Below are 24,011 nucleotides of genomic sequence, written 5' to 3'. Positions count from 1 at the left end.
TAGTTGTCAAGGAATTTAAAAAACCCTAATTCTTGCAACAATAAATCCACCATGTGTTTTGATACTATCCCGGCACGTCCCTAAACTGAGGCCTTATCAAACTGACAATCCTCTGGCCTAAAACCATCAGCCCCGCCAGATGTCTGAACATCTGCTGGTCAGATATCTCCCACTGGATGAAGTAATCAGCTGTGTCAATTCCAGGATTCCTACTAACACAGCCTCCTCCCTCTCATTCCCCTGCAGCCTCCACTGCTGATCAGCATTATTGATCAGAGCGAGCAAGGCTTTACATAATGTGTCATTCCCTTCTCTGAATAAGGAGGAGGACGTTGTGCATGATAGATTTTTGGTTGGGACATAGAAACAATACTTTTGACCCGCACAACACACGCACACACACACACACACAGACACACACAAACAGGATGTTGTGTTTACAGAGATCAGGAAACACAGATCTTGTAGAACAGGAGCTCAGGACACATTTCACTGACACCCTATACCTCCAGTCACCGAGCGCCCTGACCTCAGAGTGGCTGTGTGAGAGTGCACGTGTGTGTGTGTGCAGTGTTGGGGAGTAACGGAATACATGTAACGGCGTTACGTATTTAGAATACAAATTATGAGTAACTGTATTCCGTTACAGTTACAAAATAAATAGATGGTATTCAGAATACAGTTACATTGTTGAAATCAGTGGATTACATGACGGTACTTCTCGAGTTTATTCACTCTCTCGTAAATCAACCGGCGGCAAAGCCCCCAGGAAGCAGCTGGAGAGCAGGGCTGCCGTAAGAGAGCCCGGACCCCGGCGGCGTGAAGAAGCCTCACCGCTACAGGCCCGGGACCGAGGCTCTGAGAGAGTTCCGTCGCTACCAGAAATCTACGGAGCTGCTGATCCGCAAGCTGCCCTTCCAGCGCCTGGTGACAGAAGACCGACCTGCGCTTCCAGAGCTCCGCTGTCATGGCTCTGCAGGAGACCAGCGAGGCACGCCGGGTTCACACCGGACGCTGAAGCGCCGGGCAGCGCTGATAATATCACCCGTTGACCAAGTAGTATAAAAGCATATGGTCACTTGTTGCTCCAACATTAACTGCAACAGCGTCCCAATTTAATGTCATCTATCTTCAAGAACTTCTCCGCTGTTCTCTCCGTTCAATGTCGGGTGTCGAGGGTAAATTACGTATTCTCCGCCCCCCCCCCTCTCTTTTTATCTTTATGACTGCTTGTGTGTCTGTAGTGGATGGGCAGAAGGGGGCATTTAATAATGTGATCGGTAAAATTGGTAAAATTAAAACTCCAGGACAACAGAAGGTGAATACAAACTATTGGATGCATGCTTTTTCATTAATTTATATCATATAAAATGTCATCAATATCGTTTAAAATCATTTTTCAGTGTGTTTCCTGGAGCGATACGCTCGCGTCAAGCGCAAAAAAAATAGACTCGACGCCGAAACGATCGCTGCACTGCAAGGCAGCCTTGGCGCAGGGGGGGGGGGGGGGGGTCCTTCAGCCTCCGTTGGGACCGGCACAGAGGTGGGAGTGGATGGGAGCCGGACATCCAGCTGGCCCGCCGCATCGGCGGAGAGAGAGTTTAAACTGCTGCTGCTCCACTGACTATAACAACGCCGCAATCATGCACTTAAAAAATGCAATACAAACCGGAAGTATTCCAAGTATTCAGAATACGTTACTCAGATTAGTTAATGTAATGGAATACGTTACAGATTACATTTTTGGGCATGTATTCTGTATTCTGTAACGGAATACGTTTTGAAAGTATCCTTCCCAACACTGTGTGTGTGTGTGTTTTGACATTTCTACCTTATTACAAAAGAATACAAGTTATAGTCTAATTAGGAATGAAGGATTTAAATGCAACCAGAGGCCCATGTGCATCTCCTTAGTTTAACTCTCACACAGAGTAGATCAATGATTTCATTTGGGTTCTACACTCCCTCTTGTGGTTATATAATGTATTACACAAACTCTATTATCAACTGCAAGGCCATTTGGCTATATAAATGTCTATCTATGAATATGTGTGTGTGTGTAATATGCACAGTTTTTTGTATTATATTTGTATATATGTGGTTTGGTGTGTTATGTGCCTGACACCTTGCTGCTGTAACAGTTTGATAACAATAAAGTACATCCATCCATCTATCTGTCTATCTATCATTCTATCTATCTATCTATCTATCTATCTATCTATCTATCTATCTATCTATCTATCTATCTATCTATCTATCTATCTATCTATCTATCTATCTATCTATCTATCTATCTATCTATCTATCTATCTATCTATCTATCTATCTATCTATCTATCTATCTATCTATCTATCTATCTATCTACCTATCTGTCCATCTGTACTCCCGTCAATCCATCCATCCGTCCGTCTAAGCGAAAACCAGTTGGCTACAACGTTAACAGCCTTCTTACCTCAGACTGTAAGATTATTATGGAGGGTCTGGGGATTTGGGGATATTTCAGCTCCAGGTCTGGACTACACTCCAGCTCATCATCCTCTGAGCTCAGCGAGAGGCTATGGCAGTGTGGAGGTGACTCGAAGCCTGGCTCATCATCTTGGTTCTGCATGTGGCAGATAGAGTTTGAGCTGGTCTCATTTACTTCTCTGGTTCTGGTGTGTGATTGGGTGGAGATACAGCTGACAGTCCTGTGAGGCTGGTCGTGCTCCTCCTGTGGGCTGCCCCGTGGAGCTTCTGGCTGGGAAACAACTGGACCTGCAGCTGGAAGCCTCTGGTTGTCTCTACTCCGCCTGGAGTTGTTTGGCTCCGGAGGTGTCGGTGGGTCGGGGTTGGCGTCGGATGGATTTCCAAAGCAGTGGCCCAGAGATGAGCAAGGTAGTCCATGCATGCTGGTGGATTCACGAGTTACCAGGAAAGACAATAAAACCAACCCTAACTGCACTGACATCAGGTGGATTTGGGGTTTCCCAGTCTTTGGAACAATATCAGTTCATGTGGATTTTCTTCTTGTATATAATCAAGCACTATAGTGGAGGCTGAGCAATCCCGAAGGAGAAACATACATCCTTACCTTAAAAAGGGATGAAGGCAAAAACACTAAAGGTAAATGCACAAGAGGACATTCATTTTGACCCATTATCTGCTGAGAATTGTCTTTTGTCTCAAAATGTCCTCTTGCAGCATTGTTGGCCATTTGTCCAGTAGCAGCAAGTTACGTCATCAGTGTACCTCAGACTTCACCTTTAAAGTCCAGACTCTGTTGGTCACTAGGTCAATCTGTCGTCACATCATCCTCCTGTCCTCGGAAGACAGATTCCCAGGCTGTTCTCTGGTGGCGTGCAGGCGAGGGGTTCCTCTCCTCTTTGCCTTTCACAGTGTTTGCCTCCCTGACGACCTGCATTCACATGAGCATCTCAGGCCTTATGTGTGTGTGTCTGTGTGTTGCAGTGTGTCGGGCTTGGTGTCCCCTTACTCGAGCAGGTAGTCCCTGGTCAGCTGTGAATTTGGAAGCTGGGGTTGGGCTCCACTGTTCCAGCAGGACTCTGGTTACCATCTGATCTGAGGTCAGTCACTGATACACTCGCTCCACACTTAGAACTGTTAATGAATGAACTGGTCTGATCACAGAGCAGCGGGGCTGCAGTGTAAAGCTTATTAGAGTGTTACAGATGGTTGAATATGAGAGTTCAAGTTACAGGCAAACGCTGTAAAGTGATAGGCCTCAGACGAGAAAGAGAAAGGAGGAGAGCAGCGGAGAGAGAGGGAAAGAGTGAGATATATATTTTTTGTATTAATTTATATTAATATTATTATCATTATTTTATCCGACTCAATGAATTGTATTTTTTCTTATCTCGTTACTTTTCAGTTGACATTCATGCCAACATGCCAATAAAGTAGAGAGAGAGAGAGAGAGAGAGAGAGAGAGAGAGAGAGAGAGAGAGAGAGAGAGAGAGAGCGAGAAAGAGAGAAAAGAGAAAAAGAAAGAAAGAGAGAGAGAGCATCTCCCTCACAGAATGAATGAGTGATGCATGAGAAACCCAGTTGCCCTCGGCTGACGTCTACTTAAATATTCGTACAATCACATACAGCAGACTCACATCTATATTTCATTCAGCCTGGTCTACTGGTAAATATATTTTTTTTACAAGACCGCATCAAACGTAGCGTTATGACAAAAAATATGGCAAAAATACAGTATCTTATAAATCTTAGTTACTGTTGTGATTCAAGATCGGCCGAAACAGTCTCTGGAGTAAGAATTAAACTAGAGCAACAAGACGTCTTGCATTGTAACAAAATTAAAGGTTTTCCTCAGAGGAAAATTCAAAAGTACGTACAGCTGGAGTTAGAGATGGATTGTTGTCCAAGGTGATAAGGTGCAGGTGATAATTTCAAATGATAGAGCTGCATTTTGGTGGGTTTTAAGCTACCAGCAATAAAAAGATGGAGAGTGGAGTGTGGTGTGGTGGGATGACCTCAGGGAACAAAGAACCATAAATGTTCTGGGGGAGGGGACAAGTCACATGACTCATAAAACATAGGTGTACCATATCTGGATTGGATTGATTGACAGGGCAGACACACACTGATTCTTAAAAGATGCTGCGGTTTCACTTTACAAATGTAAATGTCCAATGTTGTGAGCACAACAACTAAATTTTGTTAAATTATTCTGTGATGGAGGTAGAACTCTCAGAGATAATTGTGATTTATGGTGTAAAACCAAATTTATTGGGGAAATATCGGGTCATTGAGAAGATGTTCTTTATCATTTTGTGAGAACAAACCATTTAAAGAGTGTATTTGCTGACCTCTAGTGGTTTATGCTTAGCAGCAGCGGTGTCTGGTTTTGTCTTTGATCTCTCGGGTTATTTAGTCCTTTCTAAAACATAAATGACGATAAAGTTCCTTTAAATGTACATTGTTCACCAACCAAATTTAACCTTCCTTTAAAAAAAAGAAAAAGTAAAATATACATACAGTATATGCAGGTGTGTGCGTCTGGCAAATTCAACAGTGAGTGAAATATACAATAACTCTACCAGATGTTTGCTTAATCAGAAAGAAAACACAAACCCGGATACATGAAAACACTGTTGTCAGGATGAAGTGCTCAGTCCACATTGATGCACAACTCGAAAAATATATAATACGATATAATATGATATAGTTTAATATGATATAGTTTAATATAATACAGTATAATACAATATAATATAGTTTAATATAATATAATATAAAAAATATAAGCTTAATTTCATTCTAAAACTTAAGCATTAACCCTACAGCGGAGAGTCGGGTGCCTACGTCAGACGTTGTGCTACGTCACTGTGACGTACGGAGCCGGTGCCTGTCGACCTGCATTGATTCATTCGTAATTACTAAGTTTGTAAGAATGTGTTTAACTCAATGTTCACTTTGTTAGTTACACGTTTCCACTGCATCAAAACGTGGGCTCATATTTAACTGAACTACAGGGTTTGACGGAACGTGTTTAGCTCTTATGATACACGTTAGCTCAGGAGCTAGCTAGCTAGCAAGCTAACTGCATGTTCTTCGTGTTGACAGCTGAGTCGTGTTGTGAGTGCACACGTGTACACACCAGTGTCAGTGAAGCCAGTGAGCTGCTGGGTGGTAACATGTGGGGGGGGGGGGGGGGGGGGGGTCGTGTGCAGATGAATCCGGCTAACCCCAAGCTATTAAGCTAACTGTGTGAGCTAATTGATTATCTGGTATGTGATCATGACCCATTTGTTTACGTTTCCCCTGATGTAGAGAGAACCGGGGGATCGAGCAGCTCAGCACTCAGCGCTGTGGGAGAGATGTCTGGTCGTGTGTACGCCAGCATCCTTCAAAGAGCCTCCAGCTACACACGGTCTTCTATCAGCCCACTGCAGGTTTGTATCCTGACACACTTCTGGTTCAACCTGATCTGATCTGGGTTACATTCTAATGTTGTCATCACCTGTTTTCCATCCAGCTTGTCCACCTTGTAGCACTCCCCTCCTCTCAGCCTCCACCAGCCCACCGCTGTCCCTTCTCATCCTGGACCACCTTCAGATCCGTCCACCTGCGCTCCACTGGTGAGGGGTCAGCCGGCTGGTCTCAGAGAGGACGGCGCTTCTCCACTAATCAGGATCTGGACCTCCAGCTCAACCGGCTCCACATCAACAATATCCTGCGATCTAACGAGCAGGTAATGCACATCTATGTATCTGTCTTCAGGATCCATCCATCGTGCATACTGCTCATCCTTGCTGACGTCAGGCCAGAGGCAAGCAGGTCACCAGTTCATCACAGGGCAGACATACAGAGACAATCAACCATTCACAGTTAGTCAATTTAGAGTCTCCAATTAACCTATCACCTCTCTTCAGGATAACAAACTTTTTGGATATCAAAGCTGCAGTATGTGAGGGAGGAGCAGGGTGAAATTGGGTTTTGGTTCCAACCTCAGTTTCTTTTTTTAACTAAGATATTTCCACCGTGCTGACTAAAATGTGCCTAATCTGCATTCCCGGGGGTATTTTACATTTTCAACTTATTAAACTATTCTAGCTGGGGGCCGCCGTGGCTCAGGGATTAGAGCAGTCGTTCTCTAACAGAAGGTTGCCGGTTCAATCCCAGACTTCCTCTATTCCGAATGTTGAAGTGTCCTTGGGCAAGATACTGACCCAAAAATTACATAGATGTACTGTATGAATTAATGGGTGAATGTAAAACTTTAAAGCGCATTGAGTGGTCATCATGACTAGAAAAGCGTTATATAAATACTAGGGCTGGGCAAGTTAACGCGTTTTAATCGAGTTAACTCATCACTTATTTAACTCAGACAATTATTTTATCTCGCATTAACTCAGGTTTGATTATTTATTGTTTTATTGTGAAAGTCAGGCTTTTATTTTGTGAAAGTCTGTTGCTGACTGCTGCAGAACCGGAAAAAAGAAAATAATTGCCGGATAAACAACCATGGATAAGGGTACGGAGCTTTTACATGGCCATTTTCATTTTAAAGTTCTTCCAGACGGCGGAGTCGACAGAACCAAAGTAATTTCTAGCCACTGCCAAGGTGAATTTTCTTATCACCGGAGTACTTCCAGTCTAAAATATCACCTAAATGCAAAACACACAGTTGATATCAGCAAATCACTCAACGAAACAGCGAGCGGAGCGAGCTTCGGCAGACTACGTTAGACGCAGGGAGGAGTATACATTTTTCATAACGAAGAGGATAACATTAATGCCCTTTAATTTTGTATTTGCTTTGATAACATTGTTAAGTTGAGATTTACACTGAATATTTTATTTAACTGCTACTGTATTAAATGCTGATGTTACATTTAACTTTTACCAGAGATGTGATTACTCAAATCAATCTGATAATAGTCAGGTTAAGATAGATTTAAGATACATTTATTTGTCCCAAACACAAGCACACTCATGCAAGGAGGGAAATGTAACCTCTGCTTTTAACCCATCTGGTGCAGGACACACAGAGCAGTGGGCAGCCATGTACGGCGCCCGGGGAGCAGATGTTGGGGGAGTAAGGTGCCTTGCTCAGGGGCACTAGACAGGGTAGGGAGAATCCTCTTGGATTTTTGGACAGATCAATCCAGGTTCGTCTTTTTGTTGTTTCTCCGTGGAGTCGAACCAGAGAAGAACCAGAGACCTTTTCTGCCCATAGTCCAAGTTTCTGCCACTAGTCCACCGCCTCTCCCGGCAAGGTTACACCCCTACATAAAACTAATAATGTACATTTATGTATCTGTCCATATCTTTTCTAGATTGTGAATCTGCCAGAGTTTGATGGCAGGGGCCTCAGTTCCGTGACCAAGTTCGAGAGTAACCAGGTCGCTGCTAACACGCCGAATGAAGACCGTCGCAGTGCAGCCACCTGCCTCCAGGTTTGCATCTTCTCTCCTCTCCTGGTGCAGTCAGCTCGCTATCCCCCCTCTTTTGTAAAATGCCTTTTATTTGTTCTTCTCTAGTCAAAGGGCATGCTCTTTGGAGTGTTTGACGGTCACGGGGGTTCGGCGTGCGCCCAGGCCGTCAGTGAGCGACTGCTGTACTACATCGCAGTTGCAATGATGCCCAAGAAGAGCTTGCTGGAGCTGGAGAACAGCATGGAGTACGGCAGACCCGTTCCTCCGATCCTGCAGTGGTACAAACACCATGCTGACCTCAACTATCGGGACTCGGCTTCGCTCTACATCAACCACCTCCGAGTCTTCTGGCAGGATTTACTGGAGAGTGAGGAGCATGGTAACGGCATGAGGTAAGTGTGTGAGTGTGTGTTTGTGTGTATATGTAAATATACAGAGAGGTGACAAATGAGAGGAAAAAACAAACATAATATTTCTTTGTAGCACCACATGATGCCAGAGCAGCTTCAATGCACCTTAACATTATTTCTAGTGATACTGTACTGGAGAGATTGAACAAGAATTTTCGAGAAGATAGTCCCTCAATTGTTGCTGTGATGATGGTAGTTGAAAGCACTTTCTTGCATTTTGCTCAAAAATCTCAGATTGTTGTTTATTTGGTTGAGTCCTGGTGACTGCGAAGGCCTCAACATATGATTCAAATCATTTTCATAATGGTCAAATCCTTCAGGGATTTGTCGGACCCTGTGTGAAGCAGGGTTCGTACGGTCATGGAAAACCTGGAAAAGTCATGGAATTTTAAAATGCGTTTCTCCAGGCCTGGAAAAGTCATGGAAAAAAATAATCTCCCAAAAGTTTTGGAAAAGTCATGGAAATTTGTTATATTCATATTTTCATGTCGTTCGTTTACGCTGAGTTTTAAATAATTCATATACTTTTAAAGAAATACGCTCAAAATATAAGCAGGCATACCTGGGATTGTGTCATTTAAGGTATACTGTATGCCTCGGAATTCTCATTGTTAGTTTGAATACCACAATTTGTCACTTTTTCGCGTATACACCGAGATTTCACGAAATGTTCCGTCATGGAAATTTGGTTTAAAGTTATTGAAAAGTCATGGAAAAGTCATGGAAATCCATTGGTCAAAATGTGTATGAACCCTGGTGAAGGAGTCTGCATGAGCTTTGTTTCTCCACAAATGTACGAGGATCTTTTCTTTCTTTCCTTTTAGCCCCCATGATGCTCTGGAATGTGCTTTCAAGCGTCTGGACGCTGACATCTCCCTGGAGGCTCAGGTCCCTCTTTCCAACGACCTGATGAAAAGCACGGCCATCCAGGTGATAAGATGAACCTTTTTTTGCTGCCTCCGTGTTTTCAAGCTCACTCAACATTAACACGCATTGCATCATCATCTGCTCAGGTGGCGTTCGCCGGTTCCACTGCCTGTGTGGCTCACGTTGGCACAGAAGGGATCCACGTGGCGAATGCTGGCGACTGCCGAGCAGTACTGGGGGTGCTGGAGGAGGACGGCTCATGGAGTGCTTTACCCCTGTCACAGGACCATAACTCGCAAAACCAGAAGGAGATGGAGCGAATCAAAGCCCAGCACCCGCTGTCAGAGAGAAACACGGTGGTCACAGAGGATAGACTGCTGGGGGTGAGAGATCTTTATGATTTAACTGGCACTGTGCAGTGAGTTGACAGTTTAATTGTAACAGTCTAGTCACTGGTTTGTAAACCTTTCTCCGGTCGACAGGTTCTGATGCCCCTGCGTGCTTTCGGTGACGTGAGATTCAAGTGGAGCTATGAGTTGCAGCAGAACATTTTGGCCAATCTGGGATCTGGAGTGGATCTGGACTCTCTCAACCTGTACCAGTACACTCCAGCTAACTACCTAACCCCCCCCTACCTGGACGTGATACCTGAGATAACGTATCACAAGCTCCGACCTCAGGACCGCTTCCTGATTCTCGGCACCGACGGTCTGTGGGATGAACTGGGAAACCAGGAGGCTGTGCGACTGGTTGGAGAGCACCTGAGTGGGATTCACCCGCAGGTTGGTTTGCAGAGTGATAGTGACGAGTATTTTGATTTCACAGCATAACTTTGGTATAAACCTCTCAAACATTTCCTCTGTTGTTTCCTTTCTTTTTTCCCAGGCTCCGGTTTCTTCGTCTGAGAAGCAGCTAAAATTGGGTACCATGCTTGAACTCTTGCTGAAACGCCAGGCCCGGGCCTCCCCCGCCCTGGACACCAACTCTTCCACGCACCTCATCAGACATGCCCTCGGCAGAGGGGAGTACGGAGAGCTATGCCAGGAGAGACTGGCCTCCATGCTTGCTCTGCCAGAGGACCTGGCTCGAATGTACAGGGACGACATCACCGCGACCGTGGTGTATCTGAACTCTGACCTGCCCAGACCTCAACGCAGCGAACAGAATCATCTCATCTCACAGTGGCCGGCAGAGAGAGAGAGAAACTATTCTCATGGACGCAAAGGTCCATCATGACAACCTGTTACATACATTGATATATAGATGCTTTTAAATGAAGGGACAGGTTACAGCTTCGTATCGTGTACAGCTACTTTCTTTCCATATCACTGTTCCATACATTTAACAGAGGTCACATATTCATGTTTGCAGCGTTTTAACATGTTAAGATACACATTTTTGTACTCTGTGTATTCATGAAGGACATTTTATATCTAAGTTGTGACGTGAGTTGAAATGTTGTGAGTAAATTCAAAGCTACAGAATATTGCACACAATCACTCCCTTTTCCTTTGTCTTGCACAGTTGCTTCAGACAATCCCTCTTTGTCTTGTTATGTCCTGTTTACCTCTATGTAAAGCGTGAAGTATACTGAAAACTTTGTAGAAGTGTGCTGTCTGTAATGTGATGTCAGATGTATTTAAGTTGATTCTGGGAACGATGTGCACATGCTTCATATTAAACAAATGTGAAATTTTACGCTTCCCGAGTGATTTTTAACCACAGACATTTAGAATAAAAAGCGATGAAACACTCTAAGTATAGAGAATGTGATGTGTTCAAGCTGAATGGGAAACGGTTTTCAAAATAAACAGCGATCGTATCCATCACGTCAGTGTCATGGGAGACTCCAGTGTTTGGTAAACACACACAAAAGTTCAGCCCAACGGTCCAATTGTCAAACCAGTAAAATCAAAGTGGATTTATATTTTTCAATGCATGCTGCTAGTGTTGTGTGTCTTTCTGAAGTTCCTCATTTACTAGGAAAGAATTACACAGGTGATGAATACAAATGGCAGAAACCAAATTATTTTTTATCAAGGTGAGAGGGCAAAGCATCACCTGCATAAACACACACCTGCATTACTTCATGGTGCCTGGACTGCACCCCCAGCGTTTTTGTTTTCACTGATAAAATCGAAAACAACTGCTTGGCCTCAACAGGAGCAACACGATCACTGCTGCCACAGGCAGTTTGAAGAATGAATAATGGTGACTGGATTTTGGTCTGAAAAATGCTTAATTAATTAAATAATTATATTGACTGAGGAACCCTGAAGGTGTAAAACCAGTAAAAAAGGAAAAGAAGCAGATCAAGTGTGGACGGTTGGTGCAGTGACGGTGGAGAACAGATCTGTTGGGTTTGTATTCTGAAGGAGAAAATGAGCAGCAGGAGTTTGGTGGTGATTTTGGTGCTGTGCCACGTCCAGGTGAGTGTTCGACAAGAGAGCAAAAAGGGCTGTGTTTTGTTTTCATTTTATTTCACTTTCTGTCTTTGTGATGAAGACTTGTAACTTCATCATACAGTAAGAACACAATTTTAAACATCTTCTTTACTAGATATTTTTAAAATCTAAGTTTACAGCAGTTTTTTTTCAGTAAAGCAAATCTTTTATATTGTACAATTATATTTAATGTGTATTGATGCATACACATTATATATAGGTTATTACAATCAGATTTATCACCATGTAGTTTTTTTAATTAGACAAGAAATATGCTTTAGTGTTTGGTCCGTGACAAACATATGAAGTAGAGAAATAGTGGGAAAGATAAAGCAAAATAAGATGCAATTAAAAGATAGAGATGGGAACCTAAAGTACAACTGTAATAATTCAACAAAATAAAATCCATGAAAAAGTACAAAGTAAAAAACTTATACAAATAAGTTCAATATATTACAGACTGGGCAGAAGATGTGTACAGGTATTCAAGTGGGCTTTGTCTTTGTGTGTGAGAGTCTGTTAAATTTATACTCAAATCTTTGAAAACATTTAGAACTTTTGAAGACTGAAAATAATTTAACACCAATTACTTTGTGTAAAATACGCATTTTAATGTACAATAGTATACAAGTAATGTCAAATATATATGTTACAATATGTTATGGTGTGGTTGTTACAATTGGATAATGTCTGATTCTCAGTGTTTAGCTGTTCTGGCTGCGGCAGGGATCCAACCACGCTGCTTGAACAACAGAGACAACTGCTCTAATAATGAAAACCTTGAGGTAAATATATCCTTTTGAATTTTTTATCTTAGACTTCCTTCATTGGATTAAATCTAATCTAAATTAAATGTTTATCAATCAATCAATCAAGTTTTATTTGTATAGCCCATATTCACAAATAACAATTTGTCTCATAGGGCTTTAACATGGTTTAAACACCCTTATTTCTCCATCTCCCTCATGGGCCTCCAGCAACTCTCCACCTTTGAGTTTCCACATGTAGCCGGCAGTTTGAAACGGATGAAGAGGGAGTGGGTCATTCCTGCGATTAACTTCCCCGAGAACGACAGGGGTCCATTTCCCAAATTCATGGTGAAGGTAAATGCAGCAGCAATATATGAGTTAAACAGTTTTAAATGCATTTGTCCCTCTTGACTGAAATATCTGTACGACTGTGCCTTAGATTAAATCAAGCAATGACGAGAAGATGGCGATAACGTACAAGATCACCGGACCGGGGGCGGATCAGCGTCCTGTGGGTGTTTTTGCTGTGGATCGGCGATCTGGGGTTCTGTACGTGACCCAGCCATTAGACAGGGAGAAGACGGACAAATACATTGTGAGCTGGAACAAAAGCATCACCCCATTTTCCACGACAACATGTCTACATCCTTGTGCTGTCAGAATATACTGTATGTGCTGTGTGTTGCAGCTGTGGGCCCACGCAATGCATGAGAAGACCACAGCTGAGGAGCCTATGGAGGTTGTCATCAACGTCATCGACCAGAATGACAACGCTCCACAGTTCACTCAGAACCATTTCTACGGCTCAGTAAGCGAAAGCGCTGAAGTCGGTGAGAAAAGACACGAAAGCTTCTCAACTCCACTTAAACCCCTTGTAGACAAATGTCGCGAATTCGCCTCAAACCCCATTCCGGTCTTTTTATCCCACTAATGCCTGATGTTGCAAATACTACACATACCATGAAGGTATTGGAAGTACTCTGCCGCCATCTAGTGGTCGGAGTGGAACATACATACTAGCCCCTTGGTACTGTGCAGCAAAGTTATTTTATTTTGAGGTATTAAGCTGTATTAGAAATACTGTGATGATGGAACAGCAATGATTGTACAGAAACATGTTGTTATTCAATTTCAAGCAACAGCAGCATCAATATAATAATCTACATACCAGAGCCTGGAAAATTTGTTAAATTACGGTTATGCCCCATTATGCCTAATGTCGATAATTTGTCTCATACCTAAATTGTATATCTATTGTATATGCTATGTTCAAAATTAACAATCTCCACTTAATTTAGCATCTGTATGACAGCCAAAAACACAAATATTTTTTTTTTTTTTTATATAATTGGAAATTAATTCAGGCAATAAGGGGTTAATCCTCACATGTGTATTTCAAGCCATTTGTGTATTGTTGTCAACAGATGACTTCGTGGCAAAGGTGACGGCGGAGGATAAAGACGACCCAGAGATGAGCAATGCAATAATTAGGTATCAGATAAAGAATCAGACGCCTCAAATACCCAAAGGTGACATGTTTACCATAAACCCTTTGAGCGGATTGATCAGTGTGGCAGCAGGAGGCCTGGACAGAGAGGTAGAGCAGAAATACATTATGAACATCGCTCTGTTCATTCTCATCTCATCCCTCACTTCCTCCGAAACTCCCCTCCCTGTGTTAGACCCAGCCCCAGTACAAGCTGAGCATTGAGGCTGCTGACATGGAGGGCGAGGGGCTGGCGGCCACCTGCACTGTGATCATCAGCGTCTCCGACAGCAACGATAACGCTCCAGAGTTCACCGTCACATCTGTGAGTTGAAAATATACTTCAAAATCAACATTATTTTTAAATATGTGACTTCATTGATTATCGGTGTCTTGATTCCACCTCAGATTTCCACATTCGTCCCTGAAAATGCAGCCGGAGTGGAGGTCATAAGGTTAAAGGTCACAGACAAGGACGAGCCGGGATCTCCCAACGCCAACACTCAATATTCAATAATCGCAGGAAACGAGTGCGGGCACTTCAACGTCACCACAGGCGCCAATAAAATGGAGGGAATCATCAAAACAGCCAAGGTCAGCCAACTGCTTGTAGCTCTACCTAACATTCATGAGTTTGTTATACTTTTTTTTTTTTTTTAACAATATATTTATTGAATTTTACATAAGAAACATACATGCAAACATTTATAAACATACAAACGTTTATGAACACCCCCAACCCACAATCAAACAGTCAGGGTAAAGAAAAAGAGGCAGAAATTAAATAACTTAAATAAGATTAAATAAAAAATAAAAAAAAAATACATATATAAAAATCTAAGAATTAATGGAAGTAAATAAAGACATAATTATACAAATACAAATAAATTAAATTAAATTCCAATCAATCAAATCAAAAGCCTAGATAAAATAACGTTCTCTTATTCATAATATTAGTTAGTTACAATTAATATTCATCCTATTAGGTGCTGCTATTTTATTCTGTTTCACTCATTAATTTCCACTTGGTCACTCCAAAAATTGCATGAAGGTGCGAGTTTGTTATACTTACTTCCTTTCTCTCCGTCTTACTCCCAGCAGCTGGATTTTGAGAGCACTCCTGAATTTACTCTGCTGGTGGTGGTGACTAACGAAGTGCCGCCGTCCGGGCCGACGTGGACCTCGACGGCCACCGTCACCGTGGCGGTGGAGGACCAGAACGAGCCTCCTGTCTTCAGTCCAGCCGAGATCCTCGTGAGCATCTCGGAGAACGTGAAGGCCGGGAGCTCTGTGGCCGGCCTCAGAGCTGAGGATCCAGATACAGCCAGGACCCAGAGCGTGAGGTGATGGAAACACACTGTTTACATGTCCACACATTTATGTTGTGGGGTTCTTTGCATGAACACTGGTCCGATTGAGTTGTTTTCTCCTGCTTCCAGATATAAAATACACAATGACACTGCCCATTGGCTGAGTATCGATAAAGTCACCGGCTTGGTCAAAGTAAGAGGTAGCATGGACAGAGAGTCACATTATGTCAAAGACGGCAAATACACAGTCCTGATTTTGGGCTATGACAACGGTAACCTTTTTTTAATTTCGACATTTTCTTTTAAGATTCACTTTGAACATTTGAATCCCTTTGCCCTTGGTCCCCCAGAACAATGAGAGTAAAATGAGTGATCCCGAGTCTTTCTTCTTCTCTGCTTCCAGACACCGTCCCAGCCACCGGGACAGGAGCCGTGGTCGTGACTTTACTGGACGTGAACGACCACCGCCCTGTGATCAGACAGAGAACAGCCACTCTGTGCAGCAAGGACCCGGCCCCTGCCTTGTTGGACATCAGGGACCTCGACGGACCGGGTCACGCTGGACCCTTTTTTGTGGAGCTTCAAGGAGAGTACACGATCAACTGGACCATTAGCACCAACTCCACAAGTAACTCCACTAAAAAACCCACTGATGAGATGTAGAAGTTGTGGTTTGACCCCTGTGGTGTTAATTCTGCTTCTTTTGCCCCCTCGCAGGTAGCGTGGCAGCTCTGGCCCCCAGGCGGGAGCTGTCGCCTGGTGAATACCATGTTCTCATGCGGATCTATGATGTCGGCATGCTCTACCAGGACAGCACACTGGCTGTGGAGGTGTGCCAGTGTGAAGGAGCCAGTTCCACCTGCTTCATCTCACATTCTGCCCCTCATCTGCACAGTTCTTCTCACGCAACTTCAGTTCTTGGAGTGATTTTTGGTCTTTTGTGTATGTATCAGGTCTTTCTCAAGCACCCTATATCAGGGGTGGGCAAACATTTTGACTCACAGGCCACAATGGTTTCTAAAATTTGAGAGTGTTTTTGTAAACTAATATGAATGACATGGAAAAATCATTACATGAAAGGAGTTGACCTTTACCAAGTAGCAAAGCACTTATTTGCAAGGCCATTTAACAAAAACTCGCAGAGAAAGGCTTGCTAGCCTTTGCTATTTCGAATGCCCCCAAAAAAACATGCCTTGGTAGATGACTCTTTAATCGCAAATTGTCTGTCTTGCTGAGTCTGTAAATTAGTCGCCAACCTCTGAGCTGCAGCCACCCGTTCTTGCGTTGACTGCTTGCTAGCGTAGTTAGCATGCTTCGTAGCAAAGCGACGGCTGATGTTGTACTCCATGAAAACTGTGACAGTTTCTCGGCATATCAGGCATACAGCCTTCGATTTTGTTTTCGACTCCGTGTTAAACACTCGGCACTCATTGTCCACTTTTCGTTTCCTTGATCCTCTCATTTTACAGAAGGGCTCACAGGGCGAAGGGAAAAAGTGAAGGGAGATCATGTGCCCTTTCGAGCCCTATACACCACACTCCCAGGCAAATTTAATTTAGCTGACACTTTTATCCAAAGCGACTTACAATAAGTGCATTTAACCCCGAGGGTTCAAACAACAAGAATCAAGAAAGTACGATTTCTTAAAAAATAAAGCAAAACTACAAAGTGCTTTTGCCATTTAAGTGCTACTAAATTGTAAGTTTAAAAAAAAAAAAAATTCAATTCTTTTTTTATTTTTTTTTATTTAATTTTTCTAGTTCGGCAGGCCGGATTAAAAAGCCCAACGGGCCGTATACGGCCCGCGGGCTGTACTTTGCCCATGTCTGCCCTATATCCTACATTTGTTTTTGTTCACTTTAGCCTCTTTAGTTTCTCACATTTCTTCCCCGTTGACCTCAGTGCTGCTTCTGCTGTCGCTGCTGCTGCTGGTGTTGTTGAGGAGGAGAGGGAGGAGCTCGGAGAAGGACTTCCGTCACCTTGAAGATATGCCCAGGGACAACATCTTCCTGTATGATGAAGAGGGAGGAGGTGAAGAAGACCAGGTAGGGAATGAGAGAAGACAAAAATATTACAAATCTGTATTCAGGACTTCCCCATGGTTCATTTACATCTCACTTTTAGTTCCAGCATCAATTGGGGCCTTACTTTCCACACTTAAATGTTACACATTTAACAACATGACCTTGATTAACAGAGGAGGTTGGGGGGGGCAACTGAGGTAAATTAATGACACACTCAGAAGACATGTAAAGATAATGAATAACAGATAGGGGCGATGTTCCCATTTATCTTAATATTGAATAATGAACTTAAGTTGGATCTTTATCTTTGCAGATTCAGCCACTTGAACCATGTGCTCTCCAGCGCCTCCTGCTCAAAACTAATTGGCTCTAATATAAATCTGGTGCTCCACTGAAATAACTCGACACAAAAGAAACCACATCTCCCCTAGTGGTCAAAATAACACATCACATAATGGCTCCTACAGATAATGATTGTATTTAAGGTCCAGTGTGTAAGATTTTAGTGAAAGGCATCAATTGGCATAAATTGAAAACAAATAATCCTAGTGTTGTTTTCACTAGTGTGTAATAATTAACTAGTGAGTATAATTTTGTTTTCTTTACTGTTGCGGGTGGAAATCAAAGGCAGGAGTCGTCGATCTCAAGTTAAAATTAAGCAAGTTTATTCAGAGGTCACAGGTCAGGAAACTGCGGTGTCTAGCAATTGGACATGCATGGGCCTCTAGTTCTACGCAGAAAACTGCACAGGAAAAAAGGCGCTTAGACAAGTGAGCACATAGTTTATATATCGATATACTGGGCGTGACAGAGGTTCTTGTACGCAGGGCAGTGCCTCGTTGGCTGGTTCACAAGGCAGTCCTGCCCTCCTGGCTCGTTGGGTCCTCCTCCTGGCGTCGCGTGTTAATGATGGTGATCTGGGCGTGCACGCCATGTCGCGGTTACCAGAGGTCATAGCATTCTGGCCTCAAAGCATTCTAAGACTGATGATGTCATTGTGTGCGTACTGATGTGTGGAACGTACCATGCACAGGAGAGAGGACGTCTTAGAAATTATTATAATGAAGTGATTCATGGAACACTGTGAGAAAAGGCATGAAAACCTCCTCTAGGTCTAATCTGTCCCCACTGTGTGTGTGTGAGGGAGGGTTTTGGCCTTGTCTGCTCATTATCTGCCTCACCTCCCTCAGATGTTGGCCTTGTGTGTGTGTGTGTGTATGTGTGTGAACACGATGTGTATCTGACCACACGTTAAAGTGTGTGTATGTCAATATTACCCTGAAATGGGCTCTTTATATTTGAATGTGTCAGTGGGTGTCAGTATGATGGCGGCGCCTGTAGATGCAGCGACCACTCACGCTTCCAAAGTTTTGTGTAGTTGATTGGTGTTTGTCCAAAAGTTTGTCGTGTTCGTCTCGTCTGTCTGCGTCGGATTACAAGTACAGTCAACAGGCTCTGTTAGACATCTGCAAGAGCAAGCTCAACAACGTGTTGGAAGAGGGGCAAGCGCGGAGGTACCCGAGCTAGGCTAGCGGCTAACGTACGATCCTTGGACAATAAAGTGGATCATATACGACTTCTGAGGTCAGCGAATCGGACAGTGAGTAACTCCTGTGTGCTTGTTTTCACTGAAACATGGCTTAATGACAACATCCCAGACTCCTCTGTACATCTTGAGCAGCTGACATGCTATCGAGCTGACAGATCCCATGCTAACGGATGTAAACAACGCGGAGGAGGAGTTTGTATTTACATATGTGATGCGTGGTGCCGGGGACGCTGTGGTAGTATATTTTTAAAATTGTTAAAATATAGTTAATCCCAATCTAGACGAAGAAAACACTAATTCTGTAGTAAATCAGAGACTCAAGCCAAGTTTCCTACAGGCACAATCTAAAGTTCACTACAGCCTCACAACAGGCAGGGATTTACAGTGTGTGCATGAGTTATCATCTGTCATATATGTTAGTGTGCAGCCCTTATTTAAAAGCACAGATCTACTCAAGTGAGTCAACTGCAAAGAGGCACTAATCATAATGTTTGGAAAAAAGCTTTAGAGGCGAGTTTTTATAGGCTATACATTTTACATATGTGTGGCTAGATGGCACTGTTCCCATAAACACATCATTATTATTCATTGTACTCTTAACAATAAAGATAGGAGTAGTTTTGGCTAGATAGTATGCCTTCATACAAATGATTTTAATAACTGTTGCTGCTTAGTATTAATAATGAATCTTTCACTTGTTCTAATTTCTAACTTCTGATATTAAAGGCTTATTCCCTTGGATTCATTCAACATCATATAGATTTCGAGCAGCTGTCTGATAAGTCCTGGAGGTCAGACAGAGTGGCGTTGTTGACTTAATGTTGTATGCTGCTTTGGGTTCAGTTGCTGCAAATGTTTACACAGTCAGGATTGTTTTGCTATAGCAGAAAACATAATAATCTTTTCTCCAATTGATAATATTCTTTGGCCGTCATGGCATCTGCTGAGTCAAGGCTTTCATGAAGGATAGAGTTGCCTAGCAACTATCAGAGTAGTAGGAACGTTATTGGGAGTGTCCCTGTTCTACTTCCGTATTCCAAATTCCAGGAGGATGGATTACGCCTGCGCACTTCCGAGGAGGAGGAACGAAGATCTACTGCTATAAAATAGACATGCGCCGGATGTTCAGGGTGCTCTGATACAACTAGTGTACTGGAGGCCCATTGCTTTGCCTTTAACCTGTTCATTGCTCTCCTAAATAAATACTTTGATTGAGCAAACTGAGTTCGGCTCATCTTCTCTTAAAGGATAAACGAACAGGCTTCACACCACACATCGGACTTTCCGACCACAGCACTGTTATGCTAATGCCAGCATATAGGCCCAGAGTGAAAGTGGGTAAACCGGTTCAGAGGGAGATTTCAGTGTGGCCGGATGGATCAATGTGTGCTCTTCAGGACTGTTTTGCGATAACAGACTGGGGCATGTTCAAGCAAGCAGCTACACACAACAACCACATAGACAATGAGGAGCTTACAGACACTGTTTTCTCTTACATCCGCAAATGCACAGATGATGTGACCCACACAAAGACAATCATCACTCGGGCTAACAAGAAGCCATGGCTGACAGGAGCTGTCCATCGGCTGCTGAGGGCCAGAGACAACGCCTTCAGAGCCGGGATAGAATTGGCCTGAGAACAGCGAGAGCCAGCCTGTCCCGTGGCATCAGAAGAGCAAAACAGGACTTCTCAAAAAAGATAAGCAGACACTTCAAGGACAGCAGAGACACGCGCAGCCTGTAGCAGGGCATCCAGACCATAACGGATTAACACAAGCCTGCAGGCCGTATACTGAGGGAATGCGCAGAGGAGGTTAAGGATATCTTCACGAATATCTTCAACACTTCTCTGAGTCAAGCTGCTGTTCCATCACATTTCAAGACCTCCATCATCATACCTGTGCCAAAGAAACCGGCTCCATCATGCTTTAATGACTAACGCCCTGTGGCATTGACCCCCATCATTATGAAGTGCTTTGTCATAGTCATGTCTCACATCAAGTCCATCCTCCCCCCCACCCTGGACCCTTTTCAGTTTGCGTACCAGGCAAAACGTTCCACAGAGGACGCAATCTGCTCTGCTCTCCACTCAGCCCTCACCCACCTGGAAAAAGCAGACTCACACGTGAGAATGCTTTTCATAGACTTTAGCTCAGCATTTAACACAATAATCCCACAACAACTCATCTGCAAACTGGACCAGCTGGGGCTCAACACCTCCCTTTGCAATTGGATTCTGGACTTCTTCAGTGAAAGGCAACAAGCAGTCCGAGTCGGCAACAACACCTCGAGCAGCATCACAATCAGCACAGAGGCCCCACAAGGCTGTGTGCTCAGTCCCCTGCTCTTCACCCTGCTGACTCACAACTGCACACCAACCCACAGCACCAATCACATGGTGAAGTTTGCGGAGGACACTACTCTGGTGGGTCTCATCACCAAGAACGACGAGATCCACTATAGGGAGGAGGTCAACCTATTGACCAAGTGGTGCAGAGACAACAACCTCATGCTAAATGTCACCAAAACAAAGGAGATTGTGGTTGATTTCAGAAAAAGCCACACTGAGCACCCCCCACTGACCATCGATGGTGCTGCTGTGGAGAGAGTGACCAGCACCAAATTGGTGCACATCAGTGAGGACCTCTCCTGGGACACCAACTCTGCATCACTGGCGAAGAAAGCCCAGCAGCGCCTCTACTTCCTCCGTAAGCTCAAGAGAGCGAAAGCTGCCAAACCCATCCTACTCACTTTCTACCGGGGCACTATTGAAACCATCCTGTCAAGCTGCATCACGGTGTGGGGCAGTAGCTGCACCGAATACAGCAGGAAGGCACTACAGCGCATAATAAACACAGCTGCTAAGATCATTGGTTCCCCACTCCCTTCTCTGCAAGACACTGCACACCACCCGCCTCACCCACAAAGCCACCTGGATTGCTAGTGACACCAGCCACCCTGCACACAGTCTCTTCAGCCTCCTACCCTCTGGCAGAAGGTACAGGAGCCTCCGGTGCTGCACAACCAGACTCAGTAACAGCATCATTCACCAAGCTGTCAGGAAGCTGAACTCTCTCCGCTGAAATCCCCCTCCTCAAATCACTCAGGACTCTGAAACAAAATGTCTTTTGCACTTTTATCACTTTAGTATGTCTACACTTTACTTTACATAAAACCTATGCTGCTATACGTGCTGTACTTGAATCTGTTTACTTAGAATTAGGAAATGTCTTGTTGTCTTATCCGTTGTGCCCTCTGCACTTTATGTTTCATCGTGGGAGAGAGTGGGAAACGATACATCGATTTCTTTGTATGTCTGTACATGTAAAGTAATTGACAAATAAAGCTACTATACTATACTATATTCACATCTACCTTCAGTCGAGATGAGTTGTGACTGAGGCTAATTTTGTTGAAGCCGCTCCTTGTTTATTCACAGTGAGATATTGAGATGAGATATTGGCGAATGACTGAAAGTGTGTTTCCTCTGTATTCCTCCAGGACTTTGACCTGAGCCAGCTTCAGAAGGGGCCCGACAACCATCACAAGGTCACTGACGTCTTCCCGACCCTCCAGAGCCGACCCTGCTATCGTCTCCTGCCCCAAGCCAATGAGGAGATATGTACATTTATTGAAAACGTGAGTGATGTTGAAAAATGTATAGAGCTTCTTACTGGGATAACATGGTTAAGCGTGTAAAGATCTGCTGTTTTCTATCAGTGCCAGATGTATTCCATTTTTAAAGATGTCTGTTGTATGTGTGTGGGAGTTCATTATCTCCCTGACTCCCCCCTGTAGAACTTGCAGGCTGCAGACAGTGACCTCACAGCTCCTCCTTTCGACTCTCTCCTGGTGTTTGACTACGAAGGAGTCAGCTCTGAGGCGAGTTCGCTCAGTTCCCTCAGCTCCTCAGACTCGGACGAGGAGCATGACTTTCGGAGCCTGAGTCAGTGGGGTCCCCTTTTCAACAGGTTGGCTGACCTGTACACTCATGGGACCGAGGAGGACGACGAAGACACTGAAACACTGCCGGGAAAAACAGAATGGGTCTGACGGGCCTGGGCACTTTTAACAAGCATCATCCAGCTCAGTGTCCATCTGCCCAACATCCTCACACTGCTCTCCACGTTTGTTTACCGCACAAATAATGGCATTTACCGAGCAATTTTTTTCATTTGTTTGATTGCACAATTAAAAGTAAACATCATTTCTATTTCCTTTATTCTGTGGGATAACAGTTCCCTGCATTGGAGGCCCAGTGTTGAAACCTTACGGAGCCTCAACATCAGACTGAGAAGTTACATCAACAATAATTTTATAATAACAAAGGGATATCTAAATTTAAAGAGCTGAATGCCACAAATACATTTCTGCCGCTCAAAAATTTTTTTTAGAAGTACCAAAGACACAAGCTAAAAATCAAGATCATGTTTTTTTTATCGTTGTATTGCTGTATTTTTTTTAATAGGCTTTTGCTTTTGATAGTTGGCACAGACAGTATTTATACAAATGTTCAACGTGAAAACATGACTTTATCCACATAGTTATTGAAAACACTCACAAAAAAAGCACTCTTCAGGAAGTTGGCAATAAACTACAAAACAAAAACTGTTCAAATCAGTTAGTGTTAAGAGTGAGCCCTCCTCCCAAACAAAACAATTGCAGATTTCTGATATTTCAACCTGTTCAATTCCATTCCCCCCAGTAGAGGGTCAGAATGCATCACAGTGAATAGTGCTTTATGTCATGTAAGGGAAATATAACAGTTGACCATAATAATCATGTTTATTTCCCCTTTTGATTGATCATGATAGAATCTCTAGACACAGTAACCTGATTTTCTCTATTACAATGTAACCTTGATCATGCTGCCTCCTGTACTACTGAATGTATATTGGCCTGATTACCATAGACCCTGTAACCTGCATATTGGTCTGATTGCTCTAGACTAGGCATTGTTGTATTCATGTGATCAAAGGATCTCAAACTTTTCCTGTTTAACAAACCCCCTCAAGAGTGGGAGGGATTAGCCAAATGTATAAAAGAACTTAACTGTTTTCTATCTGGGTGCATATTACAAACTAAAACCCTGTGGTAGGCACCATGCTCGAGCATTAAAGGGACTCTTACCTTTGTTGCATTTTTACACTTTTTGTGGATAAGGTTACATTGGTATTAATAAGGTAATGACACTCTAAAATGCAAGACAGACCCACCAGGAGTTAAAGCAAACAATTATTTCACTCTCGTAATATGTAGTGAAAACTTCAACCAATAAAATTCTT

At 43.4% G+C, this 24,011-nt stretch overlaps 2 protein-coding genes across 2 annotated transcripts; both read left to right on the top strand.

The window, feature by feature from the left end:
- The first annotated feature begins 5,826 nt into the window (after nucleotides 1-5,826).
- pdp2 (putative pyruvate dehydrogenase phosphatase isoenzyme 2) lies at nucleotides 5,827-10,862 on the top strand. Its single transcript, XM_061076948.1, has 8 exons — nucleotides 5,827-5,901; nucleotides 5,985-6,200; nucleotides 7,789-7,908; nucleotides 7,993-8,279; nucleotides 9,122-9,227; nucleotides 9,311-9,547; nucleotides 9,647-9,946; nucleotides 10,050-10,862. The coding sequence occupies exons 1-8, from the start codon at nucleotides 5,827-5,829 to the stop codon at nucleotides 10,398-10,400; spliced, it is 1,692 nt and encodes a 563-aa protein (XP_060932931.1). The 3' UTR covers nucleotides 10,401-10,862.
- A 683-nt stretch (nucleotides 10,863-11,545) lies between these two features.
- Nucleotides 11,546-22,779, top strand: LOC133009137 (B-cadherin-like). Its single transcript, XM_061076547.1, has 15 exons — nucleotides 11,546-11,593; nucleotides 12,310-12,393; nucleotides 12,499-12,711; nucleotides 12,797-12,952; nucleotides 13,046-13,187; nucleotides 13,782-13,954; nucleotides 14,040-14,168; nucleotides 14,252-14,437; nucleotides 14,942-15,186; nucleotides 15,283-15,425; nucleotides 15,557-15,781; nucleotides 15,871-16,095; nucleotides 17,056-17,198; nucleotides 22,228-22,365; nucleotides 22,525-22,779. Exons 1-15 carry the CDS (start codon nucleotides 11,546-11,548, stop codon nucleotides 22,777-22,779), a joined length of 2,505 nt encoding a protein of 834 aa, XP_060932530.1.
- Nucleotides 22,780-24,011: the final 1,232 nt, after the last annotated feature.

This window comes from Limanda limanda, chromosome 8 (genome assembly GCF_963576545.1).
Source record: "Limanda limanda chromosome 8, fLimLim1.1, whole genome shotgun sequence".
Taxonomy (NCBI): domain Eukaryota; kingdom Metazoa; phylum Chordata; class Actinopteri; order Pleuronectiformes; family Pleuronectidae; genus Limanda; species Limanda limanda.
This window is presented reverse-complemented; position numbering and strand designations above follow the sequence as displayed.

Coding starts and splice junctions, on each gene's coding strand:
- pdp2 (XM_061076948.1), top strand. CDS start 5,827: ATGTCTGGTCGTGTGTACGCCAGCATCCTTCAAAGAGCCTCCAGCTAC. Junction 7,909..7,992: donor GTGCAGCCACCTGCCTCCAG/GTTTGCATCTTC, acceptor GTTCTTCTCTAG/TCAAAGGGCATGCTCTTTGG. Junction 9,228..9,310: donor TGAAAAGCACGGCCATCCAG/GTGATAAGATGA, acceptor TCATCTGCTCAG/GTGGCGTTCGCCGGTTCCAC.
- LOC133009137 (XM_061076547.1), top strand. CDS start 11,546: ATGAGCAGCAGGAGTTTGGTGGTGATTTTGGTGCTGTGCCACGTCCAG. Junction 12,394..12,498: donor CTAATAATGAAAACCTTGAG/GTAAATATATCC, acceptor TTATTTGTATAG/CCCATATTCACAAATAACAA. Junction 14,169..14,251: donor CAGAGTTCACCGTCACATCT/GTGAGTTGAAAA, acceptor ATTCCACCTCAG/ATTTCCACATTCGTCCCTGA.